This window comes from Equus caballus, chromosome 12, assembly GCF_041296265.1.
Source record: "Equus caballus isolate H_3958 breed thoroughbred chromosome 12, TB-T2T, whole genome shotgun sequence".
In the NCBI taxonomy this organism is placed as follows: Eukaryota; Metazoa; Chordata; class Mammalia; order Perissodactyla; family Equidae; genus Equus; species Equus caballus.
Genome location: NC_091695.1, coordinates 27539309 through 27556214, shown reverse-complemented (window position 1 = coordinate 27556214; position 16906 = coordinate 27539309). Strand labels below are relative to the sequence as shown.

The 16906-nt window shown below is 37.0% G+C and overlaps 1 protein-coding gene across 2 annotated transcripts in view; it reads left to right on the top strand.

Moving 5' to 3' along the window:
• LOC100068374 (glycine N-acyltransferase) overlaps positions 1-16560 on the top strand; it is a 41760-nt gene extending 25200 nt beyond the window's left edge. For both annotated transcript variants that reach the window (XM_070229623.1, XM_001498226.4), the window contains exons 4-6: positions 9916-10042; positions 11348-11519; positions 13681-16560. In XM_070229623.1, the coding sequence (XP_070085724.1) occupies positions 9916-10042; positions 11348-11519; positions 13681-14083 (702 nt within the window). In that variant the 3' untranslated portion in view covers positions 14084-16560. The remainder of the gene's footprint in view (positions 1-9915; positions 10043-11347; positions 11520-13680) is intronic.
• The last annotated feature ends 346 nt before the right edge of the window (positions 16561-16906 follow it).

Sequence of the window (16906 nt, the reverse complement as noted above, 5' to 3'; positions counted from 1 at the left end):
TTTATCTTCTACTTATGATTGAGATCATATGGTACTTGACTTTCTCCCTCTGACTTATTTCACTCAGCATAATATCCTCAAGGTCCATCCATGTTGTCACAAATGACCGTATTTCATCATTTCTTATGGATGAGTATTATTCCATTGTGTATATATACCACATATTCTTTATCCATTCGTCCCTTGATGGGCACCTAGGTTGCTACCATGTCTTGGCTATTGTGTATAGTGCTGCAATGAACATAAGGGTGCAAGTATCTTTTTACCTTTGTATTTTCAAGTTCTTTGGATAAATACCCAGCAGTGGGGTAGCTGGATCATATGGTAGATCTATCCTTAATTTTCTGAGGATACTCCATACTGCTTTTCATAGTGGTTGCACAAGTTTGCACTCCTACCAACAGTGAACAAGTGTTCCCTTCTCTCCACATCCTCTCCAACATTTTTTGTTTCCTGTCTTGTTAATTTTAGCGATTCTGAGTGGAGTGAGGTGATACCTCATTGTAGTTTTGATTTGCATTTTCCTGATAGCTAATGATGTTGAGCATCTTTTCATACACATGTTGGCCATCTGTATATCTTCTTTGGAGAAATGTCTGTTCAGATCTTTTGCCCATTTTCTAATTGGATTGTTAGTTTTTTGTTGTTGAGCTGTGTGAGTTCTTTGTATATTTTAGATATTAACCCCTTATCTGATATATGGTTTGCAAATATCTTCTCCCAATTGTTAGGTTTTCTTTTCATTTTGTTGATGGTTTACTTTGCTGTGAAGAAGCTTTTTAGCTTGATGTAATCCCTTTTGTTCATTTTTTCTTTTGTTTCCCTTGCCAGGTCAGACATGGGACTTGGAAATATGCTGCTCAGAATGATGTCAAAGAGCGTACTGCCTATGTTTTCTTCTAGAAGTCTCATGGTTTTGGGTCTTACATTCAAGTCTTTAATCCATTTTGAGTTGATTTTTGTGCATGGTGTAAGGGAATGGTCTACTTTGAATTAACATTGTTAAAATGTCCATACTTCCTAAAATAATCTATAGATTCAATGCAATCCCTATAAAAGTTCCAACAACGTTTTTTACAGAAATAGAACAAAAAATCCTAAAATTTATATGGAACAACAAAAGAACCCAAATAGCCAAAGGATTCCTGAGAAAAAAGAGCAAAGCTGGAGGTATCACACTCCCTGATTTCAAATTATTCTACAAAGCCATAGTAACCAAAACAGCATGGTACTGGCAGAAAAACAGACACACAGATCAATGGAACAGAATTGAAAGCCCACACGTAAACCCACACATTTATGGACAGCTAATATTTGACAAGGGAGCCAAGAGCATACGATGGAGAAATGAGAGTCTCATCAATAAATGGTGTTGGGGAAACTGGACAGCCACATGAAAAAGAATGAAAGTAGACCATTCTCTCTTTTTTCTTAGTGTAGCTAGAGGTTTGTTGGGTTTATTGTTTTAAAAAGTCAGCTTAGTTTCTATTGTTTTTCTGTTCTCTATTTCATTTATGTCTGCTTTGATCTTTGATATTCCCTTTCTTCTGCTAACTTTGGGCTTAATTTGTTCTTCTTTTTCTAATTCCTTCAAGTGTAAATTTAAGTTGTTTATATGAGTTTTTTCTTGTTCTTTAAAATAGGCATTTATCACTATAAACTTCCCTCTTAGAACTGTTTTTGCAGCATCCCATAGATTTAGGTATGTTGTGTTTCAATTTTTTTCCCATTTTGATCTCTTCTTTCACCCATAGGTTATTCAGAAATGTGTTGTTTAATACCTACGTATTTGTGAATTTTCCAGCTTTCTTCCTATTATTGATTTTTAGGGCCACACCGCTGTGATCAGAAAAGATACTTGATATGATTTCAATTTTCTTAAATTTTCTAAGACTTGTTTTATGATCTATCATATGATCTATCTAAGAGAATGTATCATGTGTGCTTGAGAAGAATGCATATTCTGCTGCTGTTGAATTGAATGTTCTGCATACGTCTGTTGGGTCCATTTGGTGTAAAGTATGATTCAAGTCAAATGGTTCCTTGTAGATTTTCTGTCTGGATGATCTATCTATTGTTGAAAGTAGTGTGTTGAAGTCTCCTACTATCATTATATTGTTTTCTATTTCTTCCTTCAGATCTGTTGGTATTCACTTAATATATTTAGGTGCTCCGATGTTCAGTGCACATACACTTGCAATTATTCTATAATCTTGATGAATTGACCACTTTATCATTATATAATGGCCTTCCTTGTGTCTTGTTAACATTTTTTTGATTAAAGCCTATTTTGTCTGATATAAATATGGCTAACCCTGCTCTTTTTGTTTCTATTTGCATTGTATATCTTTCTCATTTCTTCACCTTGAGCCCATGTGTTTACTTAAAGCTGAACTGAGTCTCTTGTAGGCAACATATAGATGACCTTGTGGGTTTTTTTTAATCTCTCCAGCCATCTATTCTTTTGATTGGTGAATTCAATCCATTTACATTTAGATTGATTATTGATAGGTAACAACTTACTAATGCCATCTTATTATTTTCTGTGGTTTTGTAGTTCTTTTCTTCCTCTCTTGCTGCCTTCTTTTGTGAATTGATGATTTTCTTCTAGTGTATTTTCTGTAGCATGTGCTAGTTGACAGATGTCAGCTACAGGTGTCTTGGCTGGTGATTTGCACTCATGCAACCATGGAGGCCTGGGCTGACTGCTGGTGAAATTCCCTGTCTCCAACAGGGCCCAAAGGGAGACGGAGTGAAGAGGGACTCACGTGTTTGGCATCAGAGAATATAAATGCCCATACAGTGAAAGCTGTTGAAATCTGTAGGGGGTTCACAGCAGCTCTTTTAACCATTAATTTCTTCAGTGTTAAAACAATCTGGTGTAACCCTGAGAGAGCTGACAAGAGCCTTGCAGCAGTTGTAAGCCCCTGAGCCTAGCAACCAGCCACATTGGGCCCTACTCAATTAACAGGAAAATGCAACAGGGATGTGCTATTAGACCTTTCAGTCAACTGTGCTGGGGCTCAGCATGCCTAGTAGTGACTGAAGTGTTCATATCAGCCACACACAGCTGAGCATTACAACCAGCTGCCAGGGGGAAACCTATCTTTCCTGGGAACCTGCTGCAAGAACAACCCTGCCAGAACAGAAGGACACGTGTAGCCCACACAGGACACTCCTGGAACATTTGGAACTGGTGACGAGAGGGAAGCACACTGTTGGGCCTTGTAAGGCATCTCTTACATAAGGCCACTTCTCCAAGACTTGGAGACATAGCTGACCTACCTATAAACAGATAAAAGCACAGACAAAGAGGCAAAATGAGGAGACAAAGGAATACATTGCAAGTAAGGGAACAAGACAAAGTCCCAGAAAAAAAACTAAAATGAAACAGAAATAAACAATCTACCTGACAAAGAGTACAAATTAAGAGTCATAAGGATGGTCTCTGATCTTTGGAGAAGAATGAATGAATGAAAGTGAGAACTTCAATAAAAAATTTGGAAAATATAAAAGTGAACCAATCAGAAATGAAGACTACAATACTGGAAATGAAAAACTAACTAGAGGGACTCAGTAGCAGAGCAGATGATATAGTAGAACAGGTCAGCAAGCTGGATAAAAGACTAGAAGAAATCACCAAAGCTGAACAGATAAAAGAAAAAAGAATTAAAAAGAATGAGGACAGCCTAAGGGAGATCTGGGATAACATCAAGTGCACTAATATCCATATTATAGGTGTCCCAGAAGGAGAATAGAGAGACAAGGGAGCAAAGAATCTATACAAAAAAAGCAATAGCTGAAAACTTTCCTTACCTAAGGAAGGAAACAGACACCCAGGTACAGGAAGCACAGAGAGCAAGAGACAAGATAAACCCAAAGAGGTCCACACCAAGGCACATTATAGTTAAAGTGTCAAGAATGAAAGATAAAGAGAAAATCCTAAAAGCCAAAAGTGAAAGGCAACAAGTTACATTCAAAGAAAACCCCATGCGGCTATCAGCTGACTTCTCAGCAGAAACTTTAGAGGTTAGAAGGGGGCAGCACAATATACTTAAATTACTGAAAGGAAAAAACCTACAGTCAAGAGTACTCTACGCTGCAAGACTATCATTCATAATGGAAGGAGAGATAAAATATTTCCCAGACAAGCAAAAATTAAAGGAGTTTATCACCAAGAAACTAGACTTATAATAAATGTTAAAGGGACTTATTTAAGTAGAAAAGAGAAGACAAAAAAGAATAAGAAAATTAACCAAAAAGAATCACTGTTAAAAGCAAATAAAGAGTAACACTAGCAGATAACCACCTGTAAAGATAATATGAAGGTCAACAGGCAAACGTACTAAAATTATCTATTTCCATGATAAGAGGGTAGTGGATACATACACACAAGAAAAGAGGTTAGACATGATATCAAAAATATAAAATGTAAGAGGAAGGAAGTAAAAAAGTAGAATTTTAGCAAGAGCTCAAACTAAAGAGATCATCAACTAAATATAGATTGCTATATATGTATATTACCATATATAAACCTGGTGTAGTCACAAACAAGAAGTCTATAATAATTACACAAAAAATTAATAGAAAAGAACCCAAATATAATACTAAAAAAGCCATCAAACCACAAGGGAAGAGAACAAGACAAGAAAAAAGGGACAGAGGAGAACTACTAAACGCCCAGGAAAAAAAGGAACAAAATGGCAATAAGTACATACTTCTCAATAGCTGCTTTAAATGTCAATGGACTAAAGGCATAGGGTGGCTGATTGGATAGAAAAACAGGACCCATATGTATGCTGCATACAAGAGACACACTTCAAACCTAAAGACACTCACACACTGAAAGTGAAGAAATGGAAAAAGATACTCCATGCAAATGGCAATAAAAAGAAAGCTGGGTTAGAAATACTTACATCAGATAAAACAGACTTTAAAACAAAAACTGTAACAAGAGACAAAGAAGGGCACTACATAAGGATAAAGGGAACAATCCAACAAGAAGATATAGCACGTAATATCTATGCACCCATGATAGGAGCACCTAAATATATAAAGAAATTGTTAACAGACATCAAAGCAGAAATAGACAGTAACACAATAATAGTAGGGGACTTATCACTCCACTTACACCAATGGATAGATCATCAAACAAAAGATCAATAAGGAAACATTGGCCTTAAATCACATCTTAGACCAGATGTACCAAAATGTGGCTTTCCATCCAAAAACCACCGAATACACATTTTGTTCAAATGCACATGGAATATTCTCCAGGATTGAACACATATCAGGCCACAAAACAAGTCTCAGTAAAGTTAAGAAGATTGAAATAATACCAAGCATCTTTTCTGACCATCAAGGTATGAAACTAGAAATCAACTACAAGAAGAAAATCAGAAAAGCCACAAATATGTGGAGATCAAACAAAATTCTACTGATCAATGATCGGGTCCATGAAGAAATCGAAGGAGAAATAAAAAAATACCTGTAGACAAATTAAAATGAAAATGCGACATGCCAAAATCTATGGGATACTGCAAAAGCGGGTCTAAGAGAGAAGTTTATGGCAACACAGGCCTACCTCAACAAACAACAAACATCTCAAATAAACAACCTAACAGTACACCTAAAGGAACTGTACAAAGAAGAACAAAGCCCAAAATCAGTAGAATCAAGGAAATAATAAAAATCAGAGCAGAAATAAATGAAATAGAGAGTAAAAATCAATAGAAAAAGAATCATTGAAACCAAGAGTTGGTTCTTTGAAAAGATAAGCATAATTGACAAACCTTTTGCTGGAATCACCAAGAAAAAAGAGACAAGGCTCACATAAATAAAATCAGAATGAAAGAGGAGAATTACAACAGACACCTGAGAAACACAAAGATCATAAGAGAATACTACTAAAAACTATATACCAAAATATTGGATAATCTAGAAGAAATGAGTAAAGTCTTAGAATCTTGCAACCTTGCAAAACTGAATCAAGAAGAAATAGAGAATTTTAATAGGCCAATTACGAATAAGAGGATCAAAAAAGTAATCAAGAACCTCCCCCCAATTAAAAGTCCAGGATGGCTTCCCTACTGAATTCTACTAAACATTCAAAGAAGACTTAATATCTATCCATCTCAAACTCTTCCAAAAAATTGAAGAGCAGGGGAAGCTTCTTAACTCATCCTACAAAGTCAGCATTACCCTAATACCAAAACCAGACAAGGACAACACAAAAAAGGAAAATTACAGGCAATATCACTGATGAACATCCATGCAAAAACCCTCAACAAAGTACGAGGAAATTGAATATGAGCAATATTAAAGAGATCATACACCATGATGAAGTGGGATTTATTCCAGGAATGCGGGGATGGTTCACCATCTGCAAATCAATCAACATGATACACCACATTAACAATATGGAGAATAAAAATCACATGATCATCTTAATAGATGCAGAGAAAACATTTGACATGGTACAGCATACATTTTCTATAGAAACTGAATAAAATAGGTATAGAAGCAAAGTACTTCATCATAAGAAAGCCCATCTATAACAAACCCACAGCTAGTATCAATCTCAATGGAGAAAAACTGATAGCTATCTCTCTGACAACAGGAACCGGGCAAGGAGGCCCAACTTTACCACTCTTATTTAACACAGGATTGGAAGTCTTAGCCAGAGCAATCAGGCAAGAAAAAGAAATCAAAGGGAAAGGGATCCAAGTTGGAAAGGAAGCAGTGAAACAGTCACTATTTGCAGATGACATGATTTATATATAGAATACCCTAAAGAAAGCACCAAAGAACTTCTAAGATAGTAAACGAATATGATAAAGTTGCAGGACACAAAATCAACATACAAAAATCAGTTGCATTTCTGTACATTAACGACAAAGTAGCAGAAAGAGAAATTAACAATAGTCCCATTTACAATTGAAAGAAAAGAATAAAATACATAGGAATAAACCTAACCAGAGAAGAAAGATCTGTACTCTGAAAACTATCAAACATTATTGAAAGAAATTGAAGAAAACACAAAGAAATGGAAAGATATTCCCTGCTCTTGGATTGGATGAGTTAACATAGTTAAAATTTCCATACTTCCTAAAGCAATCTACAGATTAAATGCAATTCCTATCAAAGTTCTAACAATGTTTTTCACAAAAATAGAACAAAGAATCCTACAATTTATATGGAACAGCAAAAGACCCAGAATAGCCAAAGGAATCCTGAGAAAAAAGAACAAAGCTAGAGGTATCACACTCCTTGATTTCAAAATATACTACAAAGCTATAGTAACAAAAACAGCATGACATTGGTACAAAAACAGACACACAGATCAATGGAACAGAATTGAAAGCTCAGAAATAAGCACACACATCTATGGTCAGCTAATTTTCTACAAGGGAGCAAGAATATACAATGGAGACAGGAAATTCTCTTCAATAAATCACATTAGGAAAACTGGACAGCCATATGCAAACGAATGAAAGTAGACCATTATCTTAGACCATACACAAAAACTAATTCAAAATGGATTAAAGACGACTGCAAGATCTGAAACCATGAAACAGCTAGAAGAAAACATAAGCAGTATGCTCTTCAATATCAGTCTTATCAGCATATTTTCAAGTACCATGTCTGACTGGGCAAGGGAAACAATAGAAAAAATAGACAAATCGGACTACATCGAACTAAAAAGCTTCTGCACAGCAAGGAAACCATCAACAAAATGAAAAGACAACCTAACAATTGAGAGAAAATAATTGCAAACTATATGTATGATAAGAGGTTAATATCCAAAAAATATAGATAACTCATACATCTCAACAAAAAAACTAACCACCCAATTACAAAATGGGCAAAAGATCTGAACAGACATTTTTCAAAAGATATACAGATGGCCAACAGGCATATGAAAGATGTTCAACATCACTAACTATCAGGGCAACGCAAATCAAAACTATAATGAGATATCACCTCACTCCTTTCAGAAGGGCTATAATTAACAAGGCAAGAAAAAAGTGTTAGAGAGGATGTGGAGAAAAGGCAACTCTCATACACTGTTGGTGGGAGTGCAAACCGGTGCAGTCACTATGGAAAACAGTATGGAGATTCCTCAAAAAATTAAGAATAGAACTACCATGTGATCCAGCTATTCCACTGCTGAGTATTTATCCAAAAAACATTAAAACACGAACATGGAAAGATACATGTACCCCTATGTTCATTGCAGCATTTTTCACAATAGCAAAGACTTGGAAGTAACATAAGTGCCCATCAAGGGACGAATGGATAAAGAAGATGTGGTATATTTTCAAAATGGAATATTACTAAGCCATAAAAAGGATGAACTCTTGTCTTTTGTGACAACATGAATGGACCTTGAGGGCATTATGCTAAGCCAAATAAGTCAGAGGGAGAACGTCAAATACCGTTTGATCTCAGTCATAGATAGAAGACAAAAACCACAACAAATAAACCCATAGAGACGGATTCGATTGGTGGTTACCAGAGAGGAAGGGGAGAGAGAGGAGAGCAAAAAGGGTGCTTAGGCAATGTGTATGGTAATGGATTGTAATTAGTCTTTGGGTGGTGAACATGATGTAACCTGCACAAAAATCGAAATATAATGATCTACTCCTAGAATTTATATAATGTTGCAAACCAATGTTACCACAATAAAAAAAAAAGAAAGTTGCTGCGTTTGTCTGCAGAGCAGGTCACTGGGAACCCTTGTTACCCTCACTGTGTGGCTGATACTGGTAACCCCTTCCTTGTTCTTCCTTGTTCCTGGCCGTCTCTATACATCTCATCTTTGCCAGACTAGGTGGGATGAAACAGAAATGAGACCTTTGTGTGGTGCCCCAAAAGGGTGGGAAAGCTGCTTGCTCACCCTACTCTTCCTTTCCTGGTGGGAGGAACTCTTTGTAGCTGAGTTCCATCTTGGCACTGAGCAACGTCAGCATGGCGAATGGGATAATTCAGGCAAAATAAGCTGTCTTCTTTCTCTTCTTGTGCAGTTATTCTCAGGGGTTTTTTTGTTCTACTGCATTGCTGAAGTTTCTTAAGTGGACGCCAGAGTACTCTCAGAGCTCATGGATACCCGTCAATTGTTGATCTTTGTGGAGGATGGAAGTGGGGATCTCCTACCGTCATTTTGGTGACATCATTCTGAAAAGTAAACTTTAATCAGCAGTATCATTGCTGAATTGGAAATATATTTTGTTTAATAATTTCTAGATATTTTAGGAAAGAAAGCTTTCTGATTTTCATTGGTTGAGGTAATTTTTTCCTCTTATCTATTCCTTCATCTTCAAATAATCCCATGTCAGCTTTGATGATTTTGCTAGATATATTTGAATGAGTATGTTTGGGTGCTTGTCTGTTTGATGAAAATATAGTTTGTTTAACAGTGGTAAGTTTTATTTTAAAGAAAGTAAATCTAGTGCATCATCATTTTCTTTAGTTTCATCATTTAGCATGGATAGTCTAATCCTGTTACTTGTATCAATTTTAGGAGACATGTTTATCACCAAGATCTTCTAAAAATCTCTGTGCTAGAGCAGGATTTACTCTTTTAGCCAAAGATTTTGCTTGTCAATTGTCATTTTACTCCTATACTTGTAGGTATATAAAAATAATTTTAAATGGCTCATTTTTATTTGGTTTGAAATTTTAAAGCAATAGCTAAGTTAGGAATAGTTTTGTTCAGGATATTTTTCATTATTAATTGAACAAGGAAGTCCTTGACCTCCCTATGTAAATAATTCCTAAATAAAGTCAATACACCAACAGAAAATACTAATATTTTAGTATTTAAAAATATCATAGGATAATGGAACACTGAAAATCAGTATGAAAATCACTAAATACAAACACTGGTTGATTCTACTTTTCCCCACCCTACAGGAGATGACAGATGATCTTGATCACTACACCAATTCTTATCAAATCTACTCCAAGGACCCCAAGAACTGTCAGGAATTCCTCGGCTTACCAGAAGTCATCAACTGGAAACAACATTTGCAGATTCAAAGTAAGAGGACTGGGAAGTGTGCCAGCTCCTGAGATCTCCCATGTCTACACCAGTAGGATGACATTTCCTTTTTAACAACACTCCTATATCTCACATATCTTTACTTCAAGCCCTGGAAACTCAGCCAGGTTTCTATTCTTTGTCTCAACTGCCACCACCTCCATGGTGAATTAGAACTTTAAGACTGCAATGTATCAGGTTTACATAGGAAATCACCAGTAATAACATTTCTTAATAGCTAAGGACTCATGATTTATTTTCAGTGTCTATTAGAGAGTATGAGGATGGTAGCAGAGCTTCCTCTCTGTCTCATTTCTGTTTTATCATTCTGTCAAATTTGCAAAGGAGGAATTTAGTGGTTAAGAATATCTTCTCTGGGGTCAGACTACCTAAGATTGTGACCTTGTTGGGCCTTACTAGCTGTGTGATCTAGGGCAAGTAATGACCTGTCTGTGGATCAGTTTCCTTGTGTATAAAAATGAGAATTGTAATAGCACTCAAAACGTAGGACTGTTTAAAGGTTGAATGAGATCTTGAATGAGATGTGCTTAGCACTATGCCTTGTTTTACCAGTTAGTTTTTCAAACTATCCCAAAATAGTGATTTAAAACAACAATCATTTATTAGTTTACAATTTTGTGTGTCAGTACTTTGGAATGGACTCAGCTGGGTGATTCTTCTGCTAGTCTCTCCTAGATTCACCCATGCAGCTACAGTCAGCTGGGGGTTATCTATGAGCTATTAAGACTAGGTTAGTCACAATCCCAAGTCTGGCTATTGACACTAGCTTTGTTTGTGCTGGCTATTGACTGTGCAGATGGAAGTGAATTTGGCGACATGTAGAAGTCACAGGGTTCTCAAGAGTAGAAAGAGAAGGCAAGCCTCAATGCACAATCACTTTTCACACTTCTTATTAAATCACATTTGCTATTGTTCCATTGGCCAAACAAATTTCATGGTCAAGTTCAGAGTCAGTTCAGAAGGGAAAATCAGGATAAGGAGGAAGGAACAAACCAGGATCATTGTAGCACCAATCTACCACATTGAGTGCATAGAATTGTTCAATAAATTTTGGTTAATATGTTTATACCTCATTTCCTTTGCTGGTCATAACTGTACTGTGATATGTTCAGGAATTTTCAAAATGTGGCAGTGATTTAGCTGTTATCATATAGAAGCTGTATCATGATTGGACACAAGCTCTGATGACTCTAAATTCATGAGTTTTCCAGCTCCTGGGCAGCTTTTCCCTGGCATTGAAATGAACAGTGATATCTCATATGATTCCTCATTTTTGCCATCTAGGTTCACAGTCCAGCCTGGATGAGGTGATAGAAAATCTTGTAGCTATTAAATTGGGCAAGGTCAAGCGAACACAATGCCTTCTCTATATGGTGTCTGAGACAACAAAAAAATTGGCTCATTCCATGCAGGATTCAAAGAACTTATCACCCAATGGTGGCAACCACAAGTCCATGTAAGTTTGATGGAAGCTGCTCTGCACTACTCATATCTCTCACTACTGAAATAGCTTGTGTATTAGTTTTCTAGGACTGCTGCAAAAAGTCAGCACAAACTGGAATGCATTTACAATAACAGAAATTTATTCTCTCACACTTCTGGAGGCCATAAGTCTGAAGTCAAATTGTTGACAAGCCTATGGCCCCTTCAAAGCCTCTAGGAGAGAATTTTTCCTTGCCTCTTCTAGCTTCTGGTGGCTCTAGGCATTCCTTGGCTTGTGTCTGCATCACTCTAGTCTCTGGTTTGCCTTCACATGACCTCTTCTGTGTGTGTCTTCCCCTCTTCTGTCTGTTATAAGGACACTTGTCATTGGATGTAAGTCCAACTAGATAATCCAGGATGATTTTATGTTGAGATTGTTAATTTATTTACATCTGCAAAGATCTTTTTTCTAAATAAGGTCACATTTTCAGTTTACAGGTGAACATATCTTTTGAGTGAACACACCATTCAACCTACTCTACCTCCCAACTTCTCTTTCAGCTTTTGTTCTGGCTTCCCTACAATCTATTTTCTGCTAAGCAGCCAGGGTAATCTTTTTTAAAAATATAAATTAGACCATGTCCCTCCCCTGCTTAAAAGACTCTAGTACTCACCATATCACCTTGAAATAATTCTGAACTCCTTCATCACCCTCTAAGAGCCAGCATGATCTACTTTTTAGACCTCGTCTGTCTCTTGCTTATTCCCCCCAACAACACTAGCTTTCCTCCTGCTATTGATCATCATAAGTTCAAGCACTTTGAATCAGCTCTTCCCTCTACCTAAAACGTCTTCTCCCCCACCCCACCCAATCTTTGCACACATGACTTCATTATTCAGAATTGTTCACATGTCACCTCACCAGAGAGTCCTGGCTAACCCACCCATCTAAAGTCACTTCATACCTATCTTCCGTACATGTTTTATTTTCTTCATAGCTTTTAGGATTATTTGAAATTAGCTAGTTTAGTTAACTTACTTATTTGATGTTTAAACTCTTCCAAACAGTATTGCAAACCCCACAAGCGCAGATATCTTCTCTGTCTTGTTCACTGACAGACCCTCAACAGCTAGAACAGTGCCCAGTATATAGTAGGTGCTTAGTAAATGTCTTTGGTGAATTCATTTCACAGAACAAAAAATTTCCAATAAAGACAATTTCAACAAACTGTACATTTTACTCATTGATGGTCCAGTCTAACGCTGAATAGAATTCAAAACTGAGAGTGAGGATTTGATCTGGAGATGCTCAATCCCATGCCTGGAAGAACTTTATTCATGTTTTATGACACTACAACCTGAAAACCACTTCCATATCTAGAATCTCACTGGATCTGTTTGTCTACACTGTGAGATAGAGTATGAGACATTATTCTCATTTTCCTGAAAGAAAACAGTCGCAGATGATGAAATAGCTCACTCAGGTCATGTGGATAGTTAAGGCATAACTGGGGTTTGAGTCTAGATCTTCTAGTTCCACATTGTGGGCTGTTTCCAGGACACCTCCTGCAGCCACTTTGCACCATTGCAGAAGCCTTCAGACTTCAGTGTTATATAACTTTGGGGCCACCTGCACTCCACATCATTGCCTGTCTCTGGACCTCTTGAGCTTTCCCGTTTGTTCAAAATGGTGGCCAGGAGACTTCTGACACCAACATTCTAAGATTCCATGATTCTATGTTCTGGCTTTACTGCTTGCTACCATATCCTGTGGGGCACCCATTTATTTTCTCTGAAACTTTTTCTTTCTATGTAAAAGGATAAGAACATCTGCCCTAACTACCTTGGAGGGTTATGGGCAAAGCCAAATGAAACAATTGTCACTAATTTCTGTGGAGTGCTTACTATCTTCCAGGTGCTGGTTCTAAGAACCTACAACCATTGGTTCATTTAAGCCTCACGCTGATTCTATACGGGAGGTGTAATTATCATTCCTATTTATCAGATGAGGAAATAGAGGAAGTGAGTGATGAAGTAATCAGCACCAAATCATACAAGTAATCAGATTGTAAACCCAGGAAGATACGCTTAAGTTTGCTCCTATTTGCCTCTCAGGACAATTTTGGGGGAAAAAAATATAATTCTTCACAGTATGTGTGATATTATGGACTATTCTTTCCCCTTGTTTCCAACAGCAACCAAAAGACATTAAAACTCTCATCCCTGGACGTTACCCACGCTGCCTTGGTGAATAAATTTTGGTCCTTCGGTGGCAATGAGAGGAGCCAGAGATTCATTGAACACTGTATCCAGACCTTCCCCACCTTCTGTCTCCTGGGGCCTGAGGGGAACCCTGTGTCTTGGTGCCTGATGGACCAGACAGGAGAGATTCGGATGGGAGGCACAGTGCCTGAGTACCGGGCCCAGGGCCTTGTCTCCCAAGTCGTCTGTGCCCAGATCCGTGCTATGGACAAACTTGGCTTCCCCATGTATTCCCATGTGGATAGGGCCAACCACATTATGCAAAGAGTGAACTTCAACCTGAAGAGCATCTCCTTGCCCTGTGATTGGAACCAGTGGAACTGCGTGCCTCTGTGAAGCAGCCCTTAACACAACACAGTGTTGAGTAGAATGGGCATGTGACTAGGGGAACAGATGGGTGGATGGAGAGAAAGAATAAATTGTAATCAGTGGTAATGGAGTGGCCTCTGAGTTCTGGGGAAGCAGAGATGGGAGATGAACAGAACAGCCTCAGTCTCTATTCTCAAATACCTCACAGACTTCCTTTAGTTTCCTCAGTATGAAACAGACTAGGCATTCCTGCTGTCCAGCTGGTACAGCTTCTACATTTCTAGGATCCTTGTCATGCTTTATACTCAGTTGTATGCTTCCCTAAGTTTTTCTTCCTGAAACTCCTAGTTCATTGACCCTTGCCAATTTACCAGGAGGTGGTAATATTTTGTGGGTTATATGATTTTTCCCTCTGGCCTTTTTTTTTTTTTTTGGCTGGACAGTGGCCTGTCTTCTGCGTAGGTCTTTGCAAGATCATCCTTTCCCAGGTCACTTCTTAAGTCTTGTATTAGTATAATCACACAGAACTATATTACACACATGCACACACACAAACACATGCAATTTATAGGACACATTGAGGAAAATTCAAAGAAAAAGACTGAATGGTGTTAATATCTTCTTTTGTAACTCCTTCCCCAAGAAAATGATACTAACATCACTTCTAAAGATATCATTATGAATTCTTGGTTTTGTCATATTTGAAACGTTTCTATCCTTGGAATTATTATTCTTGATTAGTGGGAATCCTTTCAAATTGGCTTCTGAGTCTTTTAGACATGATTCCACTAATCATTGACAGCTTCCTTTCTTTCATGTTCAAAAAGATCTTCTAGGCTTGTCTTGCTCATTTCCTTCCTCAGACCTGGAATCAACTATTTCTCCAAGCTCAATGGTTCCTCTCATTGGGAAATTATAGTGAAGATCATAAGTTAGGTTGGTCACTGTTTCCAGGCTTTTTCAAGCTTGGACATGAAAAATATGTGTGATCTGAAAAATGTGTGTTTGATCTTTAATTTTCCTCAGGAGAAAATTCATCATGACTTCATACTGATATGTCGAACACAGTTTCAGATTACCTGCTTTTTATTTAATGTATTTGTTTTTCTTTATTTGTAATTCTTCCCTCTTACAATGAAAATCTTGGTTCTTAATGACATTATAATTATTTAAATTATGAATATAATTGTTTATTTAATTGCCTGATCATGTATACATACACATATAATTTCAGAAAAACAATATAAATATTATCACTAATAATGTTATCACTGAAAATTTTATAATTTTTAGTTTTAATTCCACTTATTTTTAACCTTAGGACATATCACACTTAGGACATGTAATAAACTATTGTGCTTTAAAGTCAGTTGCAAAAATTTATTTCTGTGTGTTTCAACCATCAGTTTAAAGTACAATTTGTTTTTGTTTCATTTTGATTTTAAAGGATGGCTTTAATTTCATTTTATTTAATATTTAAGAAAAACATTTACATGATTTCAAGGTCAAATCTACAAGATAAGGTACAAAGAAGTCTAACTTTCATTCCTATGTTCTTTACCCTTTCTTTCCCTCATAACCATTTTAATTAGTTTTTAGTTTTTGGCTTATCCTTCCACTTTTTAATACTATGCTAAAATGAAGCAAAATATATGCATTGTTCAGTGCTTTTGCTTTTCTTCCCTGAAACACATAGCCCAGAGATATATCTTAACAGTAAACATAGTTCTTATTCCTTTTTCCTTTCCTATTCCATCATAAGAATCTGCCATAATTTATTCAACGTCAGTTATTGATGCACATTTTGAGTGTTTCAAAGTCTCCACCTCCACAACATACACCCTACACTTTAAATTTACCTATTCTTTGTATTTTCTACCCTTTGTGCCTTCATTCATGCTAGTCCCCCTGCCTCAAATATCTGTTTTTACTATTTCTCAGCATCTTATTCTTTCCCATTTGTCAAAGTTTATATGCAGAGCTGCTCCTTTAAAATGCTTTTAAGATTTAAATCTTCCCAGTTGGATGTTGAAATCACTAGTTCCTGAATGGAAATTTACACCTTTCTCTGGTCTCCTCTTGAAGAGTGTTCCATTGATTCAATTTGTTTTATGGTCATGGCCTTTTTTAGGTGAGACCTGGATGAGGAAAGTAACTACTTATAATGGGTTAGAAGAATTTGAGGTGTGACATTACCCCCAATAGATCAAATGTGCTGCCTGCAGAGATGAAAACCGGTGCTCTTGGAGGGAAATTTAGCTTTTAGTCTCTAAAATCACCCAGGTTGAAGTTTTCTGGGAGTTTACATGAAAAAGGCTGGTATCACTTAAGAGAATATAGGGGCGTGCCCATGGAGGAAAGTGTGTGGGAATAAAAGAGCTGTTCGACATTATTGGTTTATGTTGCTGACCTTGACAAAGTTGTCACCCCTTTGAAGATACTTTCTGTCTGGTTCTCTAGAAGTAAGAATAAAATAAAAGTCTCCCCTGGTTGTGAAAGTGTCATTTCATCCCAGAGCTGAGCATTCTGTGTTGTCCTCACCCTCCAGATGGCAAAAGAAACCTGCCTGTAAAGCTCTCTCTTATGAAATGTCTGAGTGACACATATACAGGGGTATTCCTACAGTGGCTGTTTGACTTTTACGTGACATAGAAAGCGTGCAGGTTTGCTTTTCTTTGATTAGACAGTCTCCTGACATGTTATGTCCACCTTTCTGTAATTGGAGCTTGTGTCTCCCTTGAACTCCTGCCTATAAGGGCCACATATAAGTATTTACCTTATAGTTGTCTGATCAAAAAATGGAGTTAACTGAATGCTGGAGAAGTGGCAGGAAGTGACACACTCATACAT